Source organism: Halichoeres trimaculatus, unplaced genomic scaffold (genome assembly GCF_033239565.1).
Source record: "Halichoeres trimaculatus isolate MK-OKI-2021-1 unplaced genomic scaffold, fHalTri1.1 fHalTri1_scaffold_17, whole genome shotgun sequence".
NCBI lineage: Eukaryota > Metazoa > Chordata > Actinopteri > Labriformes > Labridae > Halichoeres > Halichoeres trimaculatus.
Genome location: NW_027437195.1, coordinates 26,716,533 through 26,744,532, shown reverse-complemented (window position 1 = coordinate 26,744,532; position 28,000 = coordinate 26,716,533). Strand labels below are relative to the sequence as shown.

At 39.7% G+C, this 28,000-nt stretch overlaps 1 protein-coding gene and 1 long non-coding RNA gene across 4 annotated transcripts in view; one reads left to right on the top strand and one right to left on the bottom strand.

Annotated features, from left to right (window-relative positions):
• LOC141806713 (uncharacterized) overlaps positions 1-27,911 on the bottom strand; it is a 30,084-nt gene extending 2,173 nt beyond the window's left edge. The window contains exons 1-4 of one of the 3 annotated variants that reach the window (XR_012599782.1): positions 27,747-27,911; positions 11,015-11,117; positions 10,791-10,914; positions 340-461 (exon numbers count right to left, since the gene is read on the bottom strand). This is a non-coding gene — a long non-coding RNA (uncharacterized LOC141806713). Of the gene's footprint in view, positions 1-103; positions 462-10,790; positions 10,915-11,014; positions 11,118-27,746 lie in introns of those variants that run through there. The other 2 variants (XR_012599781.1, XR_012599783.1) reach the window with 2 other exon arrangements.
• On the top strand, positions 9-26,469 carry LOC141806708 (uncharacterized). Its single transcript, XM_074692349.1, has 7 exons — positions 9-115; positions 8,847-8,896; positions 11,042-11,152; positions 12,088-12,201; positions 12,337-12,490; positions 13,483-13,643; positions 13,728-26,469. Exons 1-7 carry the CDS (start codon positions 58-60, stop codon positions 25,527-25,529), a joined length of 12,450 nt encoding a protein of 4,149 aa, XP_074548450.1. The 5' UTR covers positions 9-57; the 3' UTR covers positions 25,530-26,469.
• Positions 27,912-28,000: the final 89 nt, after the last annotated feature.

Here is a 28,000-nt window from a genome sequence, read left to right as displayed (position 1 = left end):
CCCTGCCGGGCCTGGGACCTCATCTCTGCTGCCGCCGCCTCCATCACTGCTGCCATCATGTGCGACTGCTTCCACCTGGCCTTCCCCAACTGGCACGCCGCCTCCTCAGAGCCGGGTGGGCATCACTATCTTTGCTTATTCTCCCTCTCTGTCTGACTCTGTTTCTTCCTGAGTAATTCACTGATTTAGCAGCAGGGTTCAGTAGTGCAGTGTGAGCGGAGAGACTCGCTCTGTGAGTGTGTGTGTGTGTGTGTTTGATGGAGGGAGACAGAGATAGAGACAGAGACAGAGAGAGGAAGGCGGCTGGTGCTGGTGCTGATGCTGGCTTGTGTTGCTGACCTGCAGTGGGTGCTGGGTGTGTCTGCAGAGTGCAGGGGAGTGTTTGAAGATGTCATCATCGAGGATGTCAGGCAGCGCCGCTCTTCTCCTGCCTCCCTCCTGCTGAGCGTTTGAAGCGGAGGCTGAAAGGGAAACGGAGTGGGTTAATGCAGCAGCGCAGCAGAGAAAACAGTGATGGAGGATAAATTCCTTGGGGTAGAGATAAAAAAAAAAGCTTCTGACATGTTGGAGCAGAACTATTCCCAAATTTAAAAATACCCTCGCGGGCACAACCCAACAGATGTGAGCTTAAAAGCTGCTGATATGAAAGAGGGAAGATCCACAACCTGTAACATTGCATCACTTTGAATGTAGAAACAGTTCAGGAAGTTTATGAAGCTCCAAAACTTTCCAACGTACATCTTACAGGTTGATAAATTCACAGTTTTTGGGGGAAAATGTCAGAAATAATCATAATTGATTTCAATGATATGAAACACAGCTGTGTACTCTGAAAAACATAAAAGCTGGTGTTGAAATGTTTTACTGAAGATGGTCGAGCTGAGTTGATTTGAGTGTTTTCTTCTGGATCACGACCAAACGTTTTATAGACACTGCAGGTAAAGAGCATTGATTTCTAAATGCACCTCATCGGCTTTTATGAGCGAGCTGCTCCTGCCAAGGATGAAACGCCAAGCATCATAAAGTGAGGCGAAGAAATCGCTGCATCACCAGCATCACGTGTGATAACCTGCTTATCGATAACATGTTTAATATTTTAACGGCTGCTGGAAAGAGTTGAGCATCTTTAGTTTTAAACATTTCTGCTGTAATTCTGCTCATTTACTCTGCTAAGACTTTTAATTAAACCTTCCTGAAGCCGTGGAGAGGTCTGTGCCGCTCCCAGAGGCTTCAGGCGGCGCTCAAGGTCAGAGAGATAAGGAGAAACAGAGGAAGGGTGAAGCAGATTAGTTGACTGTGGAAAGTGAGACAGACAAAGAGGCGGATCTGCTCGGCAGCCTCAGGTGGAAAAATCCAGCTCTGAAATCAATAAAACACCACTTGAATGTCTGTTTATCTGAGTCTGAGGACGACCTGAGCCCCTGTTTCAGTCTGAAGATGTTTTTTTCAGGGATGTTTGGGATCTAAGGAGGTCAATACTTGCACTGATACTCCATCTTTTTGTTTTAAAGTTATTTCCTTCTTGATTTTTATCTTTGATGGGGATAAAAAGAGTTTAATGAAACCACTTTTTTTAGTTCCTTTTTTGTCTGGGTGTTTGTTTGTTGTGGTGTTGTCAGTAGTGTTATAATTCATACTTTTATCTTTATTTTACTTTTGTTCTTTTACTGGGTGGTGTATGTAAAATCCAACTTTGTTTATTTTGTTTTTTCTTTTTATTCATTTTTAATTTACTTTTTATTGTTTATATTCAACATAAGGCTGTTTTTTTGGTTCAAGAAAGAAAAAACAAAAGAAAAACAGAAGCAACAAAAAGTTCATCACAAAAAAGCTACTATTTTTTTTTCTTGTACTGGGTGGTGTATGTCAAATCCAACTTTTTGTTTGTTTTGTTAAAGAAAAAATAATGAAGCAAAAAAAGTTAATTACAAAAAAAACCACTAAAATTTTTTTAAATACTTTTTTATTGTCTTTTTATGTACTTTTAATAAAATTAAAGTAAGAATGACAATATTTTCCTTTTGGCAGTGATGTAGTTTAGGAAAAATGTGTTCCAAAACTATGTGACAATAAAATAATAAATAAATAAATAAATAAATAAATAAAATACAAATTTAAAAAGATACATATTTTACAATTCTTCAAAACAACTCAACATGAAGTAACATGGATCTGTGTTACAAAAATTCATCATTTCTTTCTTCACTAAGATCTTCTTCCCTTTCTTTAAAGTATTTAACATCTTTAAAATTAGTTACATAAACTGAAATAAGATAAAACTAATGAGAGAGAAGGGAGAAAGAGAAACAAACAAAAAAAATAAATATATATTTTTTGAAAAGTCTTAGGTTCGTATGGTGATCCCTTAGGTAGACTGTCAGTCTTTCTGTCATGATGCCAAACTTTTAGATCATTTTCTTTCCAACATAATATGCTGACCACTTAGACCATCTTTTTTTCTGATACTTTTTAAGTTCTCCCTCATTTTATAAGTTAAGCTTTCTATCTGATGTATTTTTGGACTGTTTCTCTCCTTATCTCTAACAAAGGACATGTTTTTTGAAACCACTGTAGGACATTTAAACCCAGACTAACCAATGACTGAGACAACTTTGACTGAGAAATATGTATTATTGTATTATGTTTCTAAATAAAGGAGAACATGTTGGTAGTCACAAAAATCTGAGAGTGCAGCTAATTACTCTGGTTCAAATCAGGGTCACTCACAGGAAGAGGAGAGAGCCAAACACAATGAGAAGTGTTTTCTAACACACATCCCCACAGGTGTAGGGAGCTGGCCTGAATTTGACTCTTTGCTTTTGGCGTAATTTCACATTCTGCAGATTACGATGTAAATTCCAAAGCTGTGATGAAAACTGGCTGTACGTACGTAGCGGATCAATAGATTGAAAGCATGCGCTTTTACAGTCCCATGTCCCAATAATCCATGCAGAAAATCTAATTTTTCCCCCTCCCTTTCCTCAAATCTTATTATAATTTGGATCCCAACAAGCTGCCTCTCAGTGAAAGGAGCTTGTGTCTGCCTGCTGCACAAAACCCTGAGTAGAGTCCAAATCCAGGAGCACAAATAATGAGCTGTATGACTTTATATTAGTTTAGTGAGAGGGGAGCTTCAGGGAGCCTTCCAGGTACTCCTCGGCAGGAAACACAAACTGGAGCAGGAGGTGGTTACGTAAGAGACGAACTGAGGACAGGAAACCAACAAAGTGCACTTTTTCTGGATGTTAAGTCACGATTTAGACAACACAGAAAACACAGATTTATATTTTTGGAGTTGTAGTTTTGTCTTTATGAGATCTTTTGGTTTGAGTCAAAGCTGAGCTCAGAGTCGCAGCCCAGCGTTAGGACGGAGGAACTACGCGTCATGTGTTGTGTGAAAGCAGACGGTAGTTCATAAGCTTCATCTTTTATCTGATCCCAACAAGCGCTGAGAAATGAGCCACACCCAAATTCAGAGCCACAGATATAATGCCGCAGGATAACCCGCAAAAAGCTTCAGATGATTGCAAACGATGGCCATCAGGCTCTAATCCAATCATCAGGTATCAGTTTAAGGAACATTACAGATAAATCTAATCTATGATGAGTCAAACCAGTGAACTACATAATGTGGTTTTACTTTGATAATTCTGCACAGGTCAGCAGTGAGAGCTGATACGGAGCGCCCACATGACAAATATTTGAGAAAGGAGGATCAAAACACGCTGTGTCAGCAGAATGAGCAGGAGTACTGGGCATCCGCCTGATGCGGTGATGAATAATCTGAGAAATACATCACACAGTCATCTAAAGCATGACTAACGGCTTCGTAAAGCTCCCTGCAAACATGAGCACAATGACCGAATTCTCTGGTGGCTCCGTCTCTGACAGAGCACATGACGGTTTCCAGCCCTGAGAGGCTCTGCACTTTGTTTGATTTAATGAATCGCTCTTACTTTGTCCTGGTTAACGTCCTGAAGACACTGGACCATCTGTTAAATCGCTCAATGCTACAGGCAGAGCTTTGTCAAAGTATCGCCTGTGTTTGTTTTGTTCTCCTTCATCTAAAGTCTTACTTTTAACTGTAGTGAATGATGAAAACATTTGTTAGCTTGTCTTGAAAGTGAAGCCTGGTGCATTAGTTTACATTGAATGTTCCTTAATCCTAAAAGTTGCTACCTTAGATTACTAATCCTGGGCATTTTTAATCAGAAAGTTATTGAGACATTTTATTCAAATCACACAAAAAACTTTTGTTTGGCGTAGTAAATTCAAAAGGCTACATTCATTCAGACAAGTTAGCGTTCTTTAAACATTGAATTTAAACTGTGAGCATCATATAAATGTCTCGATCTGTGGTAAGTAGATAGAAACTATACCATACAACAGATTTAACTTCTGTCCAGCTCTGACTGTTACAGAGCTAGCGATGTTTTGGCATTAATAGTGACCATGCTACCTGGTGACTCTCAGCTGAACATGTCAGTGATTCACCTCTGATAGTCACCAGTTAAAAGGGTCACACTTTACACTGAAACACCAGCAACGTCTGCAACTGTTATTAAATGTCTTTTTTTTTTTTTAAATCCAACCTTAGGTAACCAGGTTTGACTGTAAATGAATAATAGTACCTGATTATTTCTGAACACTGTTTTTACTTTGAGAATTTGATTAAAAAGTTGGTTTGGGGCCAAGGTTATGACAAACATGGATTCACCAAGGAAGTAAATAATAAGTGAACATAAACTAAGATTAACAAAAACAGATTTTATGATTACAGTAAAACTTCGGTATATTATTTAAGTATTAACCAGTCTTATTAGTATCCCTAAAATACACAACCAGTAATATTTGGTTACATTTTGTGCAGGTCTCAGTCTGGATGTAGTTTTCTGGATCCTTCATTATGAACCGGGTCTCAGACTTAGTCTGTGTGCTCTCCATTGGTTTGGGAGGGTTTCTGATTTATTGACAAATGTTTACGTCCTGGTTTGTCACAGTCTGGTAAGTGTCCACGGACACTGCAATCATGAGTGTCGAGAGACAGTTGTGTGTTTAACCTCCTCTCTGGGGTACACCCTGGATTTCTCCACTAAAAACATCTGTCCACTGAATGTTTGTCCACTTGCTGATCTCTTCTGGTCACTCACTGATTTTTTACAAAGCTGGGAGCCGTTTACCATCCGTCAAAGTGATGATATGAAGTTATAAATGTGTTTTTTGGTCATTAACTTCCCCCAACATCGCTTGATAGATAGAGATATTATCTCTATATATAAAGATATTTTAATCTAAAATTGAGCGGCAGTCAACCCCAGTAACTCACACAATCCTTAGAAACGTAATTTTGCCTGTTCATTCAGGGTTACGGAACAAATTTAGCTGTTAAAAACTGAGGGTCTGTTTACACGACAACGTTGAACAGTAGGGTGAAACACAAAAGTTTTGTTGCGTTTTAGTTGACCTAAAACGCAAACTTTTGAAAACGGCCTCCAGAGTGGGATTTTTCTCAAACGCTGCTGACACCATTTCCATATAAACAGTAAGCTGGTGTTTTCAGTGCACTTCGCGCAAGCGCATACAACAGGGCAACAGTACCGTTGTTACGATCATTATGAACCACAACTAATCTGCTGAATCTGCTGACTGTCTTTCAACAAAATGTGCATCTGTTGCTCCACTTTTGCTCTTAGTATTCGCCAATACACCAGATGATCTACCCAGTTCTACTTTGGTAGAGATCTCCCAAAAGCAGCTTCTGGACGGGACAGTTAAAGCCCCAACTACAGGCCTGGCATGCTAACTACAGCGTTTTCAGTCCCTCTGCATTTCTGTGTAAATGCATTTTTTTTTTTACTACGTTTTAGTGTTTTTTCAGATGAAACGTTGTCATGTAGAGGTGGTTTAGGATTTTCTTAAAAAGTCAGGCGCTCCTCCCTTAATAAGATTATGAAAATGGTCAGTACCACATGCTGTTACACAATATAATCTGTTACCTTTACATTAGATCAGAGACAAAAGGGCAAAAGCTTTTGAAGAAGACTGATCTTAAGTCTCATTTCCAACCCACAACTGTTAAGAGGAAGAGACTTGGCTAGTCACACAGAAAGCGATTATCTTTAATGAAAGTGAAGCAGTGAAACAGAAAACTAGCTGACATACTTCAGTTTCTGCTCAGTGACTTTAAGTTTGGCACTTTGAACCTGCATCGTCTGCAGTGTGGGAATAAAAAAACCAAAGATACCAAACTGTTGGTGCCCTGGAGTTTGATTCTGTCATGTGGAAAAGGACATTTATGTTGTTTGATTTATAATTATATTATTGATTAAAATTGGAGCACCTGACAACTCTGCCCTCTTTAACTCGTTACCAAACACATTAAGATGTTATGGTATCACACAATGGGATAATTGTGGGAATGAACTTGTTGGTACGGAAAACATTGAAGGGTGTGTGAGGAGTTAAGTCCACACGAGGAGGTACATAAACCACTGACTTCAGTTTGGGAGTGACACCCGAGGTAACCTGAAAGTGTCCCGCCTCCTTTGTCCATGTGAGACTGAACAAATCACTTTAGCCACTTTGGCAGTCTCACTCCCGCCTGGAATGTTAAAGGCCAGTTTGGGAAACGCGTTATTAACACTTTGGTTTATTACCAGGAGGTGCACCAACAGAAGCAGGTAGGTGAGCTATTGATCCAGGATTCATTGATATTTTGAGACATTTGAGATAAAAGGTGATGGCTTTAAGATCAGGATTCATTCAAGACGCTGTAGATGATCGTATTTGTCAACATGTCTAGACTGTGGTGTGCTCAGAGTTGACAGGGTGAAGCGTTTTTGTCGCGTCCTGGTGTTGGAGCACTTCAGGGTCTGTGATGACAGTGCATGTTGTGTTCAGGATAAGTTTCAGCAAAGGTCTGAGCCACAGTGTCATCCGATAGCTTCTTTAAATCTCATGAATCATCAGCACACCCTGAAACTGAAGGAGCTTTTTCTTCCATCAGTCTGTTGTCTTAACAGTCCTCTAATGCACTTACACAGGCAGGGCTCTTCACATGACATACATTAAAGAAGAGGGGTTGGTGATGGTTAGCTGAGGAACTGTAGCGCAGGGTTACAGTCAGGATGTTTGTGTAAATACAGCATGTTAGTTTTATAACCCAAAGTTCCAACCTAGGAAGTTTTGAGATGACTAATTGACACAAACATAACAGGATTTGCATCAATTATTCTTCTTTCCACAGTTTTTAAGCCTTAGCCTCTACATCTGGTAGCTACTTTGATAGACAGGAGGGGATTTTTTAATGAGTGTATAATAATTTGCATGCATAATAAACTGATAAACCACTTGTAGAGTGAAATGCTGATTGCGTCAAGTGTTTTCAATCTGGTATATTTGCAAAATCTTGTTGCTCCCACTGGCTCCACGACCCAAGATTTTGTCAATTTTTTCTGAGATAAAATGCTGTTTTTACAAGACACTGTTTTATGGTTGTGTTTGATTTATCTTCCTTCACATGAATCCTTTAGCGTTCTCGAGCTGTGCAGCTTAAAGTGATTCTAGGAAAGGAACTGAAATCTAATCAAGTGTTTTTGTCTTATTTTCAGTAACATTTACCTGAACAGTCCAGAAAGATGTTTTATTTGAAGTTATCTAAAGGCAAAAATGAGGTCTGAGTTGCTTGTAACAAGTAAAAAAAAAATCTGCCAATGGAATAAGAAGATATGGCTTGTTTCAAGCAATTCAGACCTCATTTTTGTCTTTAAACAACTTGAAACAAGACATTTTTCTGGACTGATCAGGTAAATGTGACTCATATTAAGTCTATAAAGACATTTTTTACTGGAAATACAACAAAAACACTTGAAAATATTTCCTTTTTTTGCAGTGTACAAAAAATTACTTTGCAAGGAAAATGACATTTCATCTGCAAACAGCCTGATCAGCTGAGCATCTCGCTCATTTTTAGTGATAACCAATGCATCACAATGAAACTGCACCACATGCATTTACACTGACTAATGCATATCGATGATTGAGGACAGGTAAATACTTTTCTTGCTACATTTGAGGCTTAATTTACGCAAACTCTTTAAATATGGAATCTGAAAAATTCGGAATGTTTGGGCTTCTTGGTTGGAAATCCTGATATATGTTAAGAGGTCTGAATAAATAGTTTAAAATGAAATCTAACTAAGCAGAGGTTAAATATCATAGCGGGGGAATAATCTCCCCAACCACACTCATCTGGAGTCAAACTTTCCCTTTTCAGCAGCCTGCGGAGGCTGAGCTGAGAGGCTGCAGAGTCTAATCTGTGGATCGATACTGCAGATCACTTAACAGATGAAGGAGACAGTCGATCCCTGGAGGAATTATTGCCAGGAAGAACTCTAAATAGTCTCGTCATTGGCTCCAGTGTCTCTGGGCCTCAAAACAACCATCAGGAGTCAGACGGGGTGGAAGTGTCAGATTACTGCTGAAAATATAGAAATGCAGATAAACAAAGGCTTAATTTCTTTCTTTCGTGCTATTTCTGGCTGGTTAACAAGTTTTCTTTTTCTGTTTATGACATACTGTAAAATCAAAACGAACAACACGATGCAGAAGAAGAATACGGCACCTTTTAAAGTGAACTGACTGAGTTCATCTGTCCTGAATCTGGGGCTGTTGTGCAATTTTCCCTTCAGCTGTTAATCACCATGCAGCCTATTTCTGAGATTAAGTTCTTAACTTGTGCTGGTGTAACTTGTGTGGCTGAAGTTGTGATATTTCCTGAAAATTATGAACATTTAGGAGAGTTTTTAAGGTATTTCTCTTTTGTCGTTTCCTGTGTTTGTGAACAGGAGGTGGCCGCAGGCTGAGAGGAGCAGAGCCAGTTCCAGAGGACAACTCAGTGAGTAACTTCACTTTACTACATAAGGAAATAATATCAATTTCATGCTCTGTCTGGTTGTGCTAATACACTTAATGTTTCTTTGTGGGGTTACATCAACAAATAAGAAAAAACAGATGCACACTGCGGAAAACTGAAATCTTATCAAGTCTTCTTATTTTCAGTAGAAAATGTCTTTTTGGACATAAAGGGGCTGAGGAGTTTGAAAGTGACCTTGAAAAAGTCTCTCTTCTAGATATATGTCTGATCGTAATCCACACTTTAAAGTGAGATTATCAGCACCAGTATTTCTGGTTACAGGTTATCTTAAATTGTTGCTTATCTTAGCTTCCTTCTACGGCATGTCTAGGTCTCTATAACAACACCACACTGGCTGATGAAGTTTAGTAGACAGAAGAGATAAAATCACAGAGATCTGTGTTTTTCTCTGCTGAAAACGATTTCTATGATTAATTTTGTAGTGATGGTGGACACAGGAGCCTAACTGTCAGACAGAAAAAGGACAGAAGAGCAGAAGAAAGCTAAACTGGGAAGTAATACAGCCCGAGCTAATGGCTGGTTAGCCTTTCGCTCGGTTTCACTCTATAACACAGGTGCTAATCTGTTATTGCTAATGTTGATTCCAACCCACAGTCAGCAGTTATTCTGCAGTGGTCTGTTCAAACTTGAGAGTCTATCAATAAAATGAAGAGTGAGGTTACGTTAGCTCTGATCGGTAGATGACTGGCAGGACATAGCTAACCTGGATTTACTAACGTTACACATTACAGACATGTCTCAGAGCACCGGGTTGTTAGCTATGCTAAATATAAACAACTACTCAACTACTTACAAACTGACAGTGTTAGCTTGTTGTCACGTTAGCCTACAGATACCTTGGCAAACCCGGCTGCTAGTGTCGCTAACAAATAGCCGACTTGATGTCACGTTTCAAACCATAGTGTTACGAAACTGTACTGATAAATACCTTACCTCAGCGCGTTGTATCCAGTAAAAGTTGTCTTGAACAAAGAAAATTTGTTTTGATCTGACCGCCATTAAATTCCAAAACAAACACACGCCTCACAAAGTAATTTAAGACAGTGTGCGGAGACTCCAGGCCACAAGGTGGCGAGGGAGTGCAATCAAAACAGATCCTCCTCATAGCATCTTTAATTTGAGCCACGTTCATCTAACCAGTCCAGAAAAATATCTTATTTTAACTTTTTAGAGACTAAAATGAGGTCTGAATTGCTTGTAAGAAGCTTCAAAGGATCTGCCAATGGAACAAGCTAAAAGTTACATTATTCTTCTTTCAAGCAAATTTTCTAGCAAATTTTTCTTGTTCCATTAATTTTTTACTTGTTACAAGCAGTTAAGACCCTTATTTTTTTCTTTAAACAATTTGAAATAAGACATATTTTCTGGACTGATGAGTTGAATGTGGTTCATACCAAGTGTAATAAGACACATTAAGACACAAAAGATTTCAGTGTTTTGCAGTGTATTAGCAATGTCTTGTTCATTTTGACCCCATGTCCTGCTCTGCGTCCTTAAATAATTAGTGTTATAATGTCATGTCTGATCTGGTTGACCCAAGTTCAGATAAAATATGCGTCTGACTTGTTTGAATAACAGCTGTAGCCTTCCAAGTTGGCCACAACTTATTTTTCTTGAGCTACTTATTCGATGAAAGCCCTTGCTCAACACATCTAAGATGATTAATTCTGCAAGATTAATCCTCTGGGAACTGTTTATGTCTGTACATTTATTTATCTTTCTATGGTTATTTAGAGTTTTTAGTTTGGAATAATTCAGATCATTTGTACATGAGCTCCTTTGGATGAAAGTGTTACACTGACAGACTGACCACCTTCCCTGGAAACACACAATTAATGTGACACTTGTTAATTACCAAATGGTCACTGGCAGAGGGAGGTGTTACAGCATGATTTGTGATCCAGTTTTTCCTCTGAAAGCAGTGGCTCAGTCTGTGAGTGGAGCTACTTTACTCTCTGGTGAAATGATTTTCAGCCTTCCTGTAGAGAAGATATGCTGTGTAAATAGACGATAAATGTGTTGTTGAAACAGACTCTGTAAAATAAGAAACAACAGCTGTTTGGGGAATAGACTTCTCACTTGTTAAGTGACCTCATGTTTGTGCAGATATGTGACGAGCCATCCCAGTTCACTGAGGGAGAAAGACCACGTCCTCAAGGATCGTCGCCTGTCGAGGAGTATCCTGAAATGGAAAAATACACAGACAGTGACAAAGAGGTACAGTGCTCAAACATATGACCATGTTACTCTGAAAAAAACACAAACAAGTTTCAAAGAATTCGTGAAAGAACTTGTTGACGTGCTGGTCAATGACCTGAATGTGCCAGCCAAAAACTGGTGATTTCAGCAGTAATCCCTGTTTTTTCCTGTAATCCCTCACCTCAGATGGGAAAGAAGATTTCTTTATAGACATTTTAGAAATCAGGTTAATGCAGAGCCCAGACTGTAACCTGGTTATTTAAATACTTAGGCTTCTTGTGCTCAGTCTGTCTTTAGTTTGTTTGTGGTTTTCTGTTCAGGGGAAAGACAAATGAAGTTAAAAAAAAACACGAGCTTGTGACCCAGAGAAGGAAGCCTGTGTGTTTGAGCTCATTAACACTCACACGAAGTGACCCATGAGCTCAAATCAAAGTATGAGGAGTGATCCAAACTGAGACCAAGTTTTACTGACTTTATTTTCTGTCCTCACAGCTTTGATGAGAAACAGCTCAATAAGAGAGTGCATTTCTTAAAGCTTGTTGCTGTGCTGGGGTTTCATCAGAGCGGTTAATTTATGCTCACCTATGTAGGAGTTATGAAATAATCATCCTGTACGACAAATGTATTCTGATCCTTGATTAGTGTAACTGTTTCAGGGAATTAAATTCAACAGCCAGAGTTATGAAATAATAAGTCAATGAGCATTGTTGGGAGTAATACAGTAGACTGGCTAACACTCTCTGTTGGTGTATAACGCAAGGGTGGTGTACGATGGGCTCTTTGTTTTGCTTACTGTTGCAAAAAGCAGTAATGATCCTGACTCAGCGACTCACAGTATGTACATCATATATCATGTGCTATCTCTGCCTCTCACTTTAATGGAAACTGAGACTGTAGCTGCATCGCTTTCCTAGCATCATGTTGAGTAAGAATTTCATTTTTTTCCTTTTCAGTGTGAAGCAGAACATGACCCACACCGCAAAAGTGGGGGTGGAAAGAAAAGTAAAAAGTCTGGGCTTGGGTCCATGTTTGAAAAGCGCACCACTCTAAAGGCATCTAAACTGAAGGTGAGAGATTTCAACATTTCCACCCTCTCTCTGCTCCGTGTGGATCCATGAATCCCTTCAGGCTCTGCTGCTGCAGAGAGCAGCACAGCTAAGAGTGGATGGATTCTACTTCTTCCTCTTCTGATGTTTTGACAGGAAGCTCACAGCCCTGAGTCTGAGGTGATCGTGAAAACAGCCCAGGATGGATGTGCAGAGGGTCTCATCTATGGTGGAGGAGGGAGAGACGGGATCTTCATTAAGGAAGTGGTTCCAGAGTCACCTGCTTCAAAAAGTCTGAAACTTAAAGAAGGTGAACCAACTTAAAAGGGGCTGTGAGGAGTTTCTGAGTGTCTCTGAAAGTCTCCTTTCTAGATATATGCCTGGTCATAATCCAGACTTTAAAATGAGATTATCAGCAATGATATAGGTTATTCCTAAATGCTATGTCTTAGCTTCCTCATAAAATTGTGCAGAACCAGACAGATTTACAAGACATTTAAGTCTCTATGACAACACCATGCCAGCTGATAAAGTTTGGTAGGAAGAAGATCTGTGTTTTTCTTTGCTGAAAATGATTTCTGTGATTAATTTTGTAGTGATGGTGGACACTGGAGCCTATCTGTCACACAGAGAAAGGAAAGAAGAGCAGAAGAAAGATAAACAGGAGGGTGATAGAGCACAAGCTAAAGGCTAAAACAGGAGCTAAAGGCTAAAACACAGATTAATCTGCTAATTCCAACCCACGTCTGTTAAAACTCCAGAGTCTATTGATAAAACGTAGAGTGAGGTTACGTTAGCTCTGCTTGGTAGATGACTGGCAGGACATAACCAGGATTCACTAACGTTGCACATTACGGACATGTCTTGGAGCTTTAGCAGTACTACACATAGTGGGCTACTAAACTATGGTACAAACTTAAGTTTGCTAGTTTTCACATTTCAAACCACAGCACTACATGACTATAATAATAAAAACCTTACCTCAGCGTGTTGTATCCAGTAAAAAGTTGTCTTGGAGAAAGAAAATCTGTTTTGATCCGATTTCCATTTAATTGAAAATACACGTATTGTGTAAAGTCATGTTTACACGACACTGTGCGCGAGTTTTCGGGTCAGAAGGTGGTGAGGCAGTCCAATTAAAACAGATCTTCCTCATAGCATCTTTAGCATAACATTGTTTGTGTGACTACAAAAGAATTTGAAAAGGTTTGATCAAATCAAATTCAACACATAACCCCAGTTTTGCAAACCCAAAGTCTTTTTTTCTGGGTGCCATTAAAGACTATGTTCTTGTTGATGCAGGTGATCAGCTCTTGAGTGCCACAGTCTACTTTGACAATGTTCCATATGAGGACGCCATTCAGATTCTGGGGTGCGCTCAGGCTTACAAAGTGAAGCTCTGCTTAAAACGCAAACCCGACATCATCGAGACTGAACCCATGATTGATTCTGACGTCATTCCTGTGAGTAATTCTAGCCACTTGCTCAGGTTCTTAATGATAGATACTCTTTGGATTAAAAACATATATTCTATTGTTGCTCAACAGGAAGACGAAACCTTTACTCCAGAGATGAGGGAGCGAGGGAAAACCAAAAGACGTACTGATGCCCGCATATCATGGCCCAAGTTTCACACCTTAGGAAAGAAATCCACCTTCACAAGATCTCACAGTTCCTCAGAGGCTGACGAGCAGAGAAAGCTGGAGCTTAGCCCCACCACAAGCGACACAGAGTCACCCATAAAATCTCAGGATGCTCTCAAAGGCAAGAAGAAGAATAAACTGAGGCTTTCTTTTCTGAAAAAGAGAGGTCGTGTTAGTTCATCTGAAGACTTGTGCTCTGACACACCAACTCATAAGCAGATCAGTGGCAAAAGTCCCCAAACATCCGACGTGCTTTCACCTGATGGCCCCGAAAGCCCCCCAGGCGAGACCCCTGAAGTTTATGTAACAGAGGATCGAAAGGAAGTGGGAGACTTCAGGCCTGAGCAAACTGAACAAACACAGACACACAAGATGGAACTCATCAGTATTGATAGCACTTTGAAAACAGAAGATCTAACTGTGGCTCTGGCAGATCAAGGAACCCCCACGGGTACAAAATCCCCTGATGGGAAGAAAAAGAAGAAAGAACGGTCTGAAATAAAAATCAAAATTTTAGGGAAGGATAAATCACATAAGAAAGATGCAAAATCCAAAGCCTCACCAAAGAGGTTGAAAACACTTGGGGCAAGTATTGAAATAGCAGACCAACCAGAAAACGAAAAGTCAAGCACTGAGACACACAAAGAACAGCAGGGAGATGAACAAGCACTTGATGCCAAAACCCAACCAATCAGCAGCGAGAGTTTAAAGGTCACCTCCGAACTTGCTGTACCCGATGCTAAAATCCACAAAAAATCTCCAAAGAAAGGAGAGGAAAAAACAAAAAAAGGCAAAGACAAACAAAAACAAGACACCAAGACATTTAAACTGCCAAAATTAGGCTTCTGTGACATTACCATCGAAGAAGAAGTTCAAAATAAGAGTGTAAATGTTGAAGAACGCACAATTAAAACTGAGCAACTAACAAGTGATGGGACTGATGTGAAAGAGGATCCCTATGATCGACTATCAAAAGGCAGTCTTTCAAAAACACAACTGCCCAAACGTGAAGACATTGAGATTCCAGGTATGGAGGATGTGTCTAAGAAGACCACAGTCAAAGGAATGAAAGAATCCAAAGTGGTTTATGCTGGACGTGATGAAGTTCCATCTGAAACTATACCAATATCAATTGATGTTGACAGTGTAAAAGAAGCAGTCTCAAAATTACCTGGATACAAGCTGCCAAAAGTTGACACATCTGGAGTGCCTATTCCGGAAGAAATCACTGTGATTGATGCAAACGCACAAAGAATATCAGTAAAGACACCAACAAAAGTCCTGGATGCCAAAACAAAACATGAGACCCACTTCACAAAGTTTGACATATCAGCCTCTCCAAGCATCTCCAAGACCACAGACAAAATCCCAAAGATCACACCTGCTGATTTAACCTCTGAGGTGCTCATAATCGAGACCAAAACACAAAAGACCGACAAAAGCGAAGACAAGCAGAGCAGCAAAGAGATTAGAACTGAGGTTTATAACCGTGAAGATATCATAATACCCGGAAAGGAAACTGTAGCAGACATGGCTGGTCTTCAAGCACAGGATGATGACAAATCAAAGAAAACAAAGAAATCAACACATGGCTTTGGGATTGCAATGCCAGACTTTAATATCCCCAACATTGGATTTGACTTGTCAAAACAAAATGTCTCACTGAAAAAAGATGATAACTTGCAAGGAGAACGGACTATATTCCTCCAAGACGTACAAACAACAATAACAGAATCAAAGACGGCAAAGGGGCACATTGGAGGAGTGGAATCTGGTGTCAAAGTATCTGAAATTGAGGGGATTGAATACATTGACTCAGTGGCTGGTTTATCCGCTGAAAAGGATGAGAGCATTAAAGGTTTTGGTTTTAATCTTGATGCTGCCAAGCCAAATGTTGACATTTCCCTTTCAGAGATCAAGAGTGGAGCTAATGAACAAAGATGTGAACAGCTCAAACTTGTATCTGATACTTCAGACATCAATATTAATCTGCCCAGAACAGATAAAGTGATTATTTTTGATGGAGCAGAGATCAGAACAGTGGAAAGAGAGAGACGTGATGACAAGTTCAAAACACCAAATCTTGGCATTTCCGTGCCAAAGGTGGAAGGACCAAAAATTGACCTGGGACTATCGAAAAAAGATGTAGATGTCAAACTTCCAGGAGCTAAAGTGGAGGCTGAACTAAAAGAAACTCCCAAGTTTGAAGCTACTCTTGGGCACAGTAATGTTTCAATCCATAGTCAAAACATAAAGGTGGAAAAACCTGAACTGGAAATCAAACCTCAGCAGACTGAGCATAAACTTGATGGACAAGGAAGCAAGATCAAGATACCAGAGCTGGGGATTAAAATACCAAAAATAAAAGCACCTCAGCTTGATTTGAGCTTATCAAAGAAAGATGTTGATGTCAAACTGTCAGAGGCTAACACTGAGATCAAGCTCCCAGAAGCGGGCAAGACTGAGCTTTCTGTGACAGAGCAAAAGATGGAGATCAGAAAACCTGACTTGGAAATCAAATCTATGCAGACTGAAGATGAACTTGACAGACATGGAAGCAAGATGAAAATGCCAACGATTGGAATCACAATTCCAAAGTTGGAAGGGCCTGAGTTTAATATAAGCTTGTCAAAGAAAGATGTAGATGTGACACTTCCAGAGGCTAAAGCTGAAGTGGATGTTCATAAAATTTCTGTGGATATGAAATCCCCAAAAATAGAACCAGAAGTAGATGTGAAAGGAAGCAAGTTCAAAAAATTGGAAATGGCAATGCCAAAAGTAAAAATGCCTGAAATTGATTTCAGTTTGTCAAAGAAAGAAACAGATGTGAAACCACCAGAAGTTAAAGCAGAGGTGAGCCTACTCGATGCAGAGTTGAAAGAGCCCTCTGTAGACATCAACGTTTCTAAAAGTAAAACTGAGAAGAACGTCGAAGGATCATCAAAATTCAAAATGCCATCTTTGAAATTTGGAGGTGCAACTCAGAATGTTGGAGTGGAAATATCCAAAAAGAGCAAAGTTGTCCCTATTCCTGAAACACAGCTGAAACCACTTGAGGAAGGTTTGACCGTGGACATTACGGCACCAAGCATTGACACAGAGGGCCCATCTCTTGAAGTGAAGAAAACACAGGCTGATGTAGATGGAAAAGGACACAAGTTCAAAATGCCAAAACTCGGGATCTCAGTACCAAAAGTTAAAGGTCCTGAAATTGATTTAAGCCTATCACAAAAGGAAGTTGATCAACCAAAAGCTAAGGCTGAGATCAGTCTTCCAGATGTTGAACATACAGAATCTGGTTTTAGCGCTGAGATCAAAGCTCCAGAGGTTGCACTCCCACAAGCAGATGTTAAAGGATCGGCACTGAAGTTTAAGATGCCAAAGTTTAAGCTGCCAAACTTTGGCTCTGATATGCCGAATGTGTCAGCCGAAGTATCAGGTTTAGACAAAGATGCAAAAATAGAAAGACCGGATATGAGCATCACTGTAGAAGAGCTGGCAGTTAACAGAGCAGCACCTAGCATTGACCTTGTGGGACCCTCAGTAGAGATGCAAACTGCAGAAGCAAAAATGGATGAAAAGGGAATAAAGTTTAAAATGCCACATCTTGGTTTATCCATGCCAAAAGCAAAAGGACCTACACTTGATTTCAGTCTGTCAAAGAAAGAAGCAGATGTCACATTACCAGTTGTGCAAACAGATGTCAAGTTGCCAAAGGCTGATCTAGGAATAGTTGATGTGTCGATTCCAGAGAACAAGATCCTAGTTCAAGACTTTAAAGCTGAAGTTAAACTTCCAGAAACCTCTACCTTTAATGTGGAAATGAAACCACCAGAGTTTGACACAGATGGAACTTCTGGAACATTTAAAGTGCCCAGTTCTGGAATTAGTTTGCCGGGAGTCAAAGGACCGGAAATTGACATGAGCTTGTCCAAGAAAGATGTAGATATGTCATTACCTCAGACAAAAGTTGAAGTGAAACTCCCTGATACCCGGAAAATTGATGTTAGTCTTGGAAAAGCAGAGGTAAAAATTCCAGAGGCTACAGTGGAAGTGAAACAACCTGAAGTGGAAATCAAGCCTTTACAGACAGATGCTGACTTCGAGAAACATGGGGGCAAGTTCAAAATGCCAAAGTTTGGAATCAAAATGCCCAAATTAAAAGGGCCTGATATTGATTTGAACTTTTCCAGAAAAGATGCAGATATTACACTCCCAGAAGTGTCAGCTGCAGTAAAAGTTCCTGGTGTTGGACTGACAATACCCTCTGCTACTGTGGAAACCAAAGCTCCCAAGATTGAGGCTCAATTAGACCTAGTGAAGGAATCACCATCAAGACTTATACTTCCAACACTTGACCAGCCCACTCCAATAATCAGTGCAGATATTCCTAACAAGGATATACTCATTGAAGGAGCTGAGTTAAAAGTGCCTAAAGATGGCATAACACTTGATATTGCAGCACAAAATGCTGATATTGTAGGCCCTTCACTTGATTTGAAAATGGAAGAATCCGAAGGTGGGGTTAAAGAAGGCAAGTTTAAATTGCCAAAGTTTGGAATATCATTGCCAAAAGTACAAGGTACAAAAATTGATATGAGCTCTTCAAAGAAAAGTGTAGATGTCAAATTACCAGATGCCAAGACTAATTTCCCGGAGGCTCCTGCAGTTGATGTCAGTCTTGGGAAAGTAGATGTCTCTATTTCAGATGCAACAATTGAGGTTGAAAAGCCTCATCTGGGAGTTAAATCCTTCCAGTCTGAAGGTGAACTTGCAGGATCTGGAGGATCACCTACAAAGTACAAGTTGCCTACAATCAAACTACCAGGATTTGGAGTTACTATGCCAAGTGCCGCTGTAGAAGTGCCTGAAATAAAAACTGGCCCAAAAAAAGGTGAAGCAATCATGAATATTCCAGAGGAGACTCTTACAGTTGACGTTAAAGGTCCATCAATAGATTCAAAGAGAACAGAAACTGAAATGACCTTGAAAGGGGGAAAGTTTAAAATGCCAAAACTTGGAGTGACAATGCCAGCAGTAAGTGGACCAGAATTTGACCTAAGTTTATCTAAGAAAGAATCAGATGTGACACCACCAGGGGCTGATATTAAACTAAAAACTGAGAGGAAGGACACAAAAGGATCACCATCAAAGTACAAGCTACCTACAATCAAAATGCCAAAATTTGGAGCTAGTTTGCCAAGTGCAACTGTGGAGGTGCCTGAATCTGACAAGGACCTCAAAATCGATGGAGTGGACATAAAAATCCCTGAGAAGGAACTGAAAGTAGATGTTGAGGCTCCAAGCATTGACATTGAAGGACCCTCAGTAGATATAAAAACAAAAGAAACTGAGCATGGTGTCAAAGGGGGCAGGTTTAAATTGCCAAAACTTGGAGTTACAATGCCAAAAGTGAGTGGACCAGAATTTGACCTTAGTTTATCAAAGAAGGATGTAGATGTGACATTACCAGAGGCCAAAGCTGAAGTCACACTTCCTGGTGTTGAAATGAAGGCACCCTCAGCTGATGTGGACATCAAAGCTCCTGAGATCAAAGTTCAAACAAAAGACAAAGAAGGATCACCATCCAAATTTAAAATGCCCGCCTTCAAACTACCAAAATTTGGAGTCACAATGCCAAGTGCCACAGTGGAGCTGCCTGAATCTGACAAGGACCTCAAAATCGATGGAGTGGACATAAAAATCCCTGAGGAGGAACTGAAAGTAGATGTTGAGGCTCCAAGCATTGACATTGAAGGACCCTCAGTAGATATAAAAACAAAAGAAACTGAGCATGGTGTCAAAGGGGGCAGGTTAAAAATGCCAAAACTTGGAATGACAATGCCAAAAGTGAGTGGACCAGAATTTGACCTTAGTTTATCAAAGAAGGATGTAGATGTGACACTACCAGAGGCCAAAGCTGAAGTCACACTACCTGGTGTTGAAATGAAAGCACCCTCAGCTGAAGTGGACATCAAAGCTCCTGAGATCAAAGTTCAAACAAAAGACAAAGAGGGATCACCATCCAAATTTAAACTGCCTGCCTTCAAACTACCAAAATTTGGAGCTAGTTTGCCAAGTACCACAGTTGAGCTGCCTGAATCTGACAAGAACCTCAAAATCGATGGAGTGGACATAAAAATCCCTGAGAAGGAACTGAAAGTAGATGTTGAGGCTCCAAGCATTGACATTGAAGGACCCTCAGTAGATATTAAAACTAAAGAAACTGAGCATGGTGTCAAAGGGGGCAGGTTTAAAATGCCAAAACTTGGAATGACAATGCCAAAAGTGAGTGGACCAGAATTTGACCTTAGTTTATCAAAGAAGGATGTAGATGTGACATTACCAGAGGCCAAAGCTGAAGTCACACTACCTGGTGTTGAAATGAAATCACCCTCAGCTGAAGTGGACATCAAAGCTCCTGAGATCAAAGTTCAAACAAAAGACAAAGAAGGATCACCATCCAAATTTAAAATGCCCGGCTTCAAACTACCAAAATTTGGAGTCACAATGCCAAGTGCCACAGTGGAGCTGCCTGAATCTGACAAGGACCTCAAAATTGATGGAGTGGACATAAAAATCCCTGAGAAGGAACTGAAAGTAGATGTTGAGACCCCAAGCATTGACATTGAAGGACCCTCAGTAGATATAAAAACTAAAGAAACTGAGCATGGTGTCAAAGGGGGCAGGTTTAAAATGCCAAAACTTGGAATGACAATGCCAAAAGTGAGTGGACCAGAATTTGACCTTAGTTTATCAAAGAAGGATGTAGATGTGACATTACCAGAGGCCAAAGCTGAAGTCACACTACCTGGTGTTGAAATAAAAGCACCCTCAGCTGAAGTGGACATCAAAGCTCCTGAGATCAAAGTTCAAACAAAAGACAAAGAGGGATCACCATCCAAATTTAAAATGCCAGCTTTCAAACTACCAAAATTTGGAGCCAGTTTGCCAAGTACCACAGTGGAGCTGCCTGAATCTGACAAGGACCTCAAAATTGATGGAGTGGACATAAAAATCCCTGAGAAGGAACTGAAAGTAGATGTTGAGGCTCCAAGCATTGACATTGAAGGACCCTCAGTAGATATTAAAACTAAAGAAACTGAGCATGGTGTCAAAGGGGGCAGGTTTAAAATGCCAAAACTTGGAATGACAATGCCAAAAGTTAGTGGACCAGAATTTGACCTTAGTTTATCAAAGAAGGATGTAGATGTGACATTACCAGAGGCCAAAGCTGAAGTCACACTACCTGGTGTTGAAATGAAGGCACCCTCAGCTGATGTGGACATCAAAGCTCCTGAGATCAAAGTTCAAACAAAAGACAAAGAAGGATCACCATCCAAATTTAAAATGCCTGCCTTCAAACTACCAAAATTTGGAGCCAGTTTGCCAAGTACCACAGTGGAGTTGCCTGAATCTGACAAGGACCTCAAAATTGATGGAGTGGACATAAAAATCCCTGAGAAGGAACTGAAAGTAGATGTTGAGACCCCAAGCATTGACATTGAAGGACCCTCAGTAGATATAAAAACTAAAGAAACTGAGCATGGTGTCAAAGGGGGCAGGTTTAAAATGCCAAAACTTGGAATGACAATGCCAAAAGTGAGTGGACCAGAATTTGACCTTAGTTTATCAAAGAAGGATGTAGATGTGACACTACCTGAGGCCAAAGCTGAAGTCAAACTCCCTGGTGTTGAAATGAAGGCACCCTCAGCTGATGTTGACTTCAAAGTTCAAACAAAAGACAAAGAAGGATCACCATCCAAATTTAAAATGCCCGGCTTCAAACTACCAAAATTTGGAGTCACAATGCCAAGTGCCACAGTGGAGCTGCCTGAATCTGACAAGGACCTCAAAATTGATGGAGTGGACATAAAAATCCCTGAGAAGGAACTGAAAGTAGATGTTGAGACCCCCAGCATTGACATTGAAGGACCCTCAGTAGATATAAAAACTAAAGAAACTGAGCATGGTGTCAAAGGGGGCAGGTTTAAAATGCCAAAACTTGGAATGACAATGCCAAAAGTGAGTGGACCAGAATTTGACCTTAGTTTATCAAAGAAGGATGTAGATGTGACATTATCAGAGGCCAGAGGTGAAGTCACACTACCTGGTGTTGAAATGAAAGCACCCTCAGCTGAAGTGGACATCAAAGCTCCTGAGATCAAAGTTCAAACAAAAGACAAAGAGGGATCACCATCCAAATTTAAAATGCCCGCCTTCAAACTACCAAAATTTGGAGTCACAATGCCAAGTGCCACAGTGGAGTTGCCTGAATCTGACAAGGAACTCAAAATTGATGGAGTGGACATAAAAATACCTGAGAAGGAACTGAAAGTAGATGTTGAGGCTCCAAGTATTGACATTGAAGGACCCTCAGTAGATATAAAAACAAAAGAAACTGAGCATGGTGTCAAAGGGGGTAGGTTTAAAATGCCAAAACTTGGAATGACAATGCCAAAAGTGAGTGGACCAGAATTTGACCTTAGTTTATCAAAGAAGGATGTAGATGTGACACTACCTGAGGCCAAAGCTGAAGTCACACTACCTGGTGTTGAAATGAAAGCACCCTCAGCTGAAGTGGACATCAAAGCTCCTGAGATCAAAGTTCAAACAAAAGACAAAGAGGGATCACCATCCAAATTTAAAATGCCCGGCTTCAAACTACCAAAATTTGGGGCTAGTTTGCCAAGTCCCACAGTGGAGTTGCCTGAATCTGACAAGGAACTCAAAATTGATGGAGTGGACATAAAAATCCCTGAGAAGGAACTGAAAGTAGATGTTGAGGCTCCAAGTATTGACATTGAAGGACCCTCAGTAGATATAAAAACAAAAGAAACTGAGCATGGTGTCAAAGGGGGCAGGTTTAAAATGCCAAAACTTGGAGTGACAATGCCAAAAGTGAGTGGACCAGAATTTGACCTTAGTTTATCAAAGAAGGATGTAGATGTGACACTACCTGAGGCCAAAGCTGAAGTCAAACTCCCTGGTGTTGAAATGAAAGCACCCTCAGCTGAAGTGGACATCAAAGCTCCTGAGATCAAAGTTCAAACAAAAGACAAAGAAGGATCACCATCCAAATTTAAAATGCCAGCTTTTAGATTACCAAAATTTGGAGTCACAATGCCAAGTGCAACTGCCGAAGTCCCTGATTCTAGCAAAGCCCTGAATGTAGATGGATCAGACATAAATATCCCTGAGGAGGTTCTCACAGTTGACATCACTGCTCCTTCTGGTGATGAAAGGATATCTTTTGATATAAAATCCACAGAAAGTGTAAAAGAAGGGAAAGGGGGCAAGTTTAAGATGCCAAGTCTTGGTTTTTCTGCACCCCATGTCAAAGGACCCAACATAGATTTGAGTTTATCAAAGAAAGAAATGGATATGACACTACCAGAAGCTAAAGCTGAAGTCAATCTTGCTGAATTTGAACTAAAAGACACTGATGTTAAGGCAAGCAATGTCGAAGGATCGCCATCAAAATTTAAGATGCCAATATTCAGACTGCCAAAATTTGGAGCTGCTACTGCACAAATAAGTGCAGAAGTTCCTGACATAGACAAAAATATTAAAATTGAGAAAGAAAAGTTGGAAGTAGATAAAGAGGGAGCTGCAGTGGGTGTCTCTGGACCCAGTGTGGACTTTGAAGGCCGATCTGTAGATGTGAAAGGTAAAGGAAGTGGTCACGAAGGATCAGGAAGTGTGTTTAAATTGCCAAGTTTGGGTATCTCCATGTCCAAAGTGAAAGGACCTGAAATTGATGTAAGTTTACCCAAAAAAGATGTGGATGCCACACTCCCAGAAGTTAGTACTGAGGTTAAACTGCCTAATGTTGAAGTTAAAGACCTTAAAGATACATCAAAAATACCAGATGCAGCATCAGTTGAGGTTGATGCCAAGTTAAGACAATCAAGCTGGACATTTCCTAAATTTTCTTTTTCAAGCAAAGGTGCTAAAGCTTCTGATGTTGATGTCAACCTTGAAACACCAGAAGTTGATGTTTCATCAAAAGATGCCAAAGCTGATCCATGTCCCCCAGGTGTTGATGTCCAGGGACCCTCAGGGACTACATTATCAGAAGAGCCACCTGCTATAGAAACAGATGCACACATGAAAAAATCTAAATTTTCTCTACCCCGGTTGTCTTTCTCAAAGTCCAGTGTTAAAGAACCTGAAGTCAGTGCTGGACATCCACATGTGGATGTTTCTCTTCCAGAGGGGAAAGTGATAGTCACGCAGCCGTCGACAGAAAATAAAGTTGCGCTTGAATCTGAAAATGATGGACAAGGAAGCAAGTTCAAACTGCCAAAGTTTGGTATTGCACTACCAAAAGCAAAGGGACCCCAAGAAGAGTCAGATGCATCTCAAAAGGATGTTGACATTAAACTTCCAGATGTAAAAGTTCAGGTCAAACTTCCTGAAATTGAGGTCAAGTCCTCATCAAGTGTAGGCGCAAAAACATCGGAGACAGAAGCGAAGGCAAAAGATGCTGGAGGATCACCATTAAAATTAAAAGCGGATGGTGCTCAGATCAAGATAGATGGGTCCAAAGAATCAACAAAAGATATGGAAACACCGACTGAGACTGAAGGCATAGGTCCGGGCTCACCAAGTAAATTTAGGTTACCATCCTTAAAAATGCCAAAGCTAAGCTTCACAAGACCTAAAACTGAAGACCAAAATGTTTCTGTTGAAACTGAATGTCAAGAAAATCAGCAGGAAACTGATGTGAAAGAAGAGAGCAAATCACCAAAACTGTCTTTGACGTCATTTGGTGAAATTTTCAAAACCATTGATGTTGAATTTGATGTTTCAAAAACAGACAAAGCAGGAGCAAATCTTGAAACCTCAAAGGAAGTTCACAAAACAGTCGAGCACAGTGGAAAACAGACAGAGGCAAAGGAAAAGGAAACACAGTCCAAACAAGATTCCACCAAAAGTCCTGAGAGGACAGGCTGGTTTAAATTCCCCAAGTTTGGATTGTCATCTCCATCAGAACCTGCAAAGATTCCTGAAAAAGATAAAGAAGGAAAGAGCCCAGAAACAATGGATGACACAGTAAGCCCCACCTGCTCTGTACAGTCATCAGATGCCTTTGCTGATATTAGCTCTGCAGTGACAAGTGAGCATGTTGGCCTGTCCTTATCTTCTCCAACTAAAGTGACAGTCAAATACTCTGATCCTAACGCTGCCACCGGGCTCGAAGAGGTGCACAGTAACATCATCACATCCACCACAAGGACTGAGCTGATCTCTGTGGAGCCTAACTTACCTGAGAAAATCACAATTCTGTCATCTGGAGTATCTTCATCATCTGAAGACACACTCAGACTTGAATCTGGAAAAATCCACGTCATAACATCGAACATAGAAGCAACCCCCGAAGCCCAGCACGCCAAACTTCTGACCACCGTCAAAGTCCAATCGGCTGCAGGAAGTCCCCTACAATCGGAGTCGAGCAAAGCTGCTTCATGGACGGTTGAAGAATCACAAAGCAGCAGGAAAACGGTATACGAGAGGCGTTTGGTCACCCAAACATCAGGTGATGGGGGTGAACACAAAGAAACAGTTGTAATAACCAAACAAATCACACGTATGTTAGACCCTTCTGAGCACCTCTCTGGTGAAACAGCATCATCGATCCAACGGCTGAGAGAGACTGTGCACACGGAGAAAATGAAGTTCTTTGATGAAGCCGAAAAGTGAAATAGTTTGATTGAAACATGGACTTAAATCGCCAAAACCAACTGTCCAGGCTCATTGGTCAGTTGGTTTCTTATTTTTCAGTCTGTTAAGTACATGACAGATGTAACACAGGCACGTGAGATGGAAAACAGGTAAAACACTGGAAATTTTTGCAAGCTTGACTTACCAATCACAGAGGAAACTCTGTCAGTGTTCAGGTGTTAGCTTCAGTCTCTAGTTGCAGAGATGAAGTGAGCTAGTTCATACAGACCTTAGATGATGTCAATAAGCTTTGTAAAAACTGAGCACTTATCCAACATCCATGCTTCTTATGGTACAGCACGAAAATTAGCCATGTCTGTTGCTTATCAAAATGTATATCTTAAAGTTTTTAACAAGTAACACCGATCAACTTATTTATCAGAGGATAATCACCGGTGCATTTGATTCAATCTGATCAAGACTTTTGCAAAAACAATCAACGTTAATGACATTCCAAAAAATGTTTACACTAATTTCACTGTAAAGTTGACGGCAGATAACACAGATTAGTAGTGTAGTATGCGGCAGGCAAATGATATGTACATGCATTATCAAGATACTCTTGTTGCTGTAGCCTAAATGTAAAGAAACAGTAGTAATGCTAAGCTGAAATGAGATGCTTATAATCAAACACAGCAAGTGTTCTGCTGCAATTATATTTTTTATTACTATTTTGCTTACAACTTAGTTTGCTATGGTAAAGATATATATCAACAGTTTGTTGCTCCTTAAATATCACTGTACAAACCGGAGATATTAAACTGTCTGTAAATAGCTTTAATGATCCCTGAGGTTTTTATTTAACCACTGCTCATTTTTGAATTCTGATTACACCTTGCAAAGATATATACAATAAAGAAATACTATTGTAAGCAACCCCTTGGATGACGTTGATTATAAGGTGTGGTCTGTGATTTGGGTCAATCTGTTTCAAACCTGGTCAAGTTTTTTTTTTTCTTTTCTTTTTTAACTGTTTATTCTGTATGAGTCAAAAATGTTGGTTTTTGAGTTGATAAAGAAGGTGTAATGTAAATCTAGAATCTCATAAAACTGGGCTACATTTTTAACAAAAAAAAAAAAAAGAAAAATTCACAGATTGTTTTGAAATGCCACAAATAAGCTGTAATGTTTCAACATAACTCTTGATGGGATGTAATAAATCAAATCAAACTATGCCCATAGCGGTCAATGGGAATTTATCACAGTATTTTGGATTCAGAGGAGGAAAAAATGAAGACACAAGTGTTATAAGACAGAAAGAACAGCACCAATGCTTATATTATTCAGTGACGCCTACTTATCATGCTTATGATTTTTATTGCACTAATAAAAATTAGGTTATCCTACATCATTTTATTAAATCACACAGGTTTAGTTTCTATAGACTGACACAGATTAGTATTCAAGGATCTGATAAAAGTACATAAGGAATTGATTCAAGAGATGGGTCGTGTTGTAAGCGATTATGGATAAATGGACATTTGCTTTGTAAGTATCTTGGTGGTGGGTGTGTAATGTTTATTTAAAACAGTTGACATTAACTTTAATTTTTGTGTAACAGAAGAAATAAAAAGACTGAGAAGTTGAGGTGTAAACACTCTTCTTATATACATATTTATATATATATATTTATATATATATATATATATATATATATATATATATATATATATATATATATATATATATATATATATATATATATATATATATATAAACCTACGTCTGATAGTTATAATACTAATATCTACTATTACATATCTTTTGGGGGGCTGCTGTAGCATTTAAATAAAACTGTTGTAACTAAAAGTGACGTTGATTCCCCTTTTAACCATAAAATCCAGGTTATGAGAAACTGACTTTGCTTTTAAGGTAATTCTCATTTATCAAATGTTGAACAGCTACTTTTGCAAGATGAAGATAAAAACCTGAAGAATTCCTAATAAGGTCCTTCTTTAACATCAAAAAGTGCCTTTGGGAGAAGTTTCAACACCTGAATTTGCACACTAGATGGAGACAAAGTTGAAATATCTACTAACACAACGTGATAAGACAAAAAACTGAGTAAAAAAAAACAAAACAAAGGGTTTCTTCTTTTTCCAGCTACAGGTACATGGACGCCCCTCTGCGTTAGCAACAAAGCTTATATTTCGCTTAAGGCTAATTGATGCTGTTTGACTGTTAACATCCACTTACTTTTTATGCCGTGAAGTAAAACGGACGAACAAACACAGAAGACGTCGTCGTTTGTTCAAATATCACACAATATTTGACACATAAGGTAAGTTACCTGAAGAAAGTCAGCTAACTGCTATCAATATTAGCATATTTAAATCCATCAACGGCTGTTCGGTTCACTTGATTAGGTGCTGCCTTCAAAAGCTCTTCGTAAATTACGGATTCTAAATCACCCACCACTTGATCAAGAGCGTTTCAAACGGTTTTTGAAA

Coding starts and splice junctions, on each gene's coding strand:
- LOC141806708 (XM_074692349.1), top strand. CDS start 58: ATGTGCGACTGCTTCCACCTGGCCTTCCCCAACTGGCACGCCGCCTCC. Junction 116..8,846: donor CGCCGCCTCCTCAGAGCCGG/GTGGGCATCACT, acceptor GTTTGTGAACAG/GAGGTGGCCGCAGGCTGAGA. Junction 12,202..12,336: donor TAAAGGCATCTAAACTGAAG/GTGAGAGATTTC, acceptor ATGTTTTGACAG/GAAGCTCACAGCCCTGAGTC.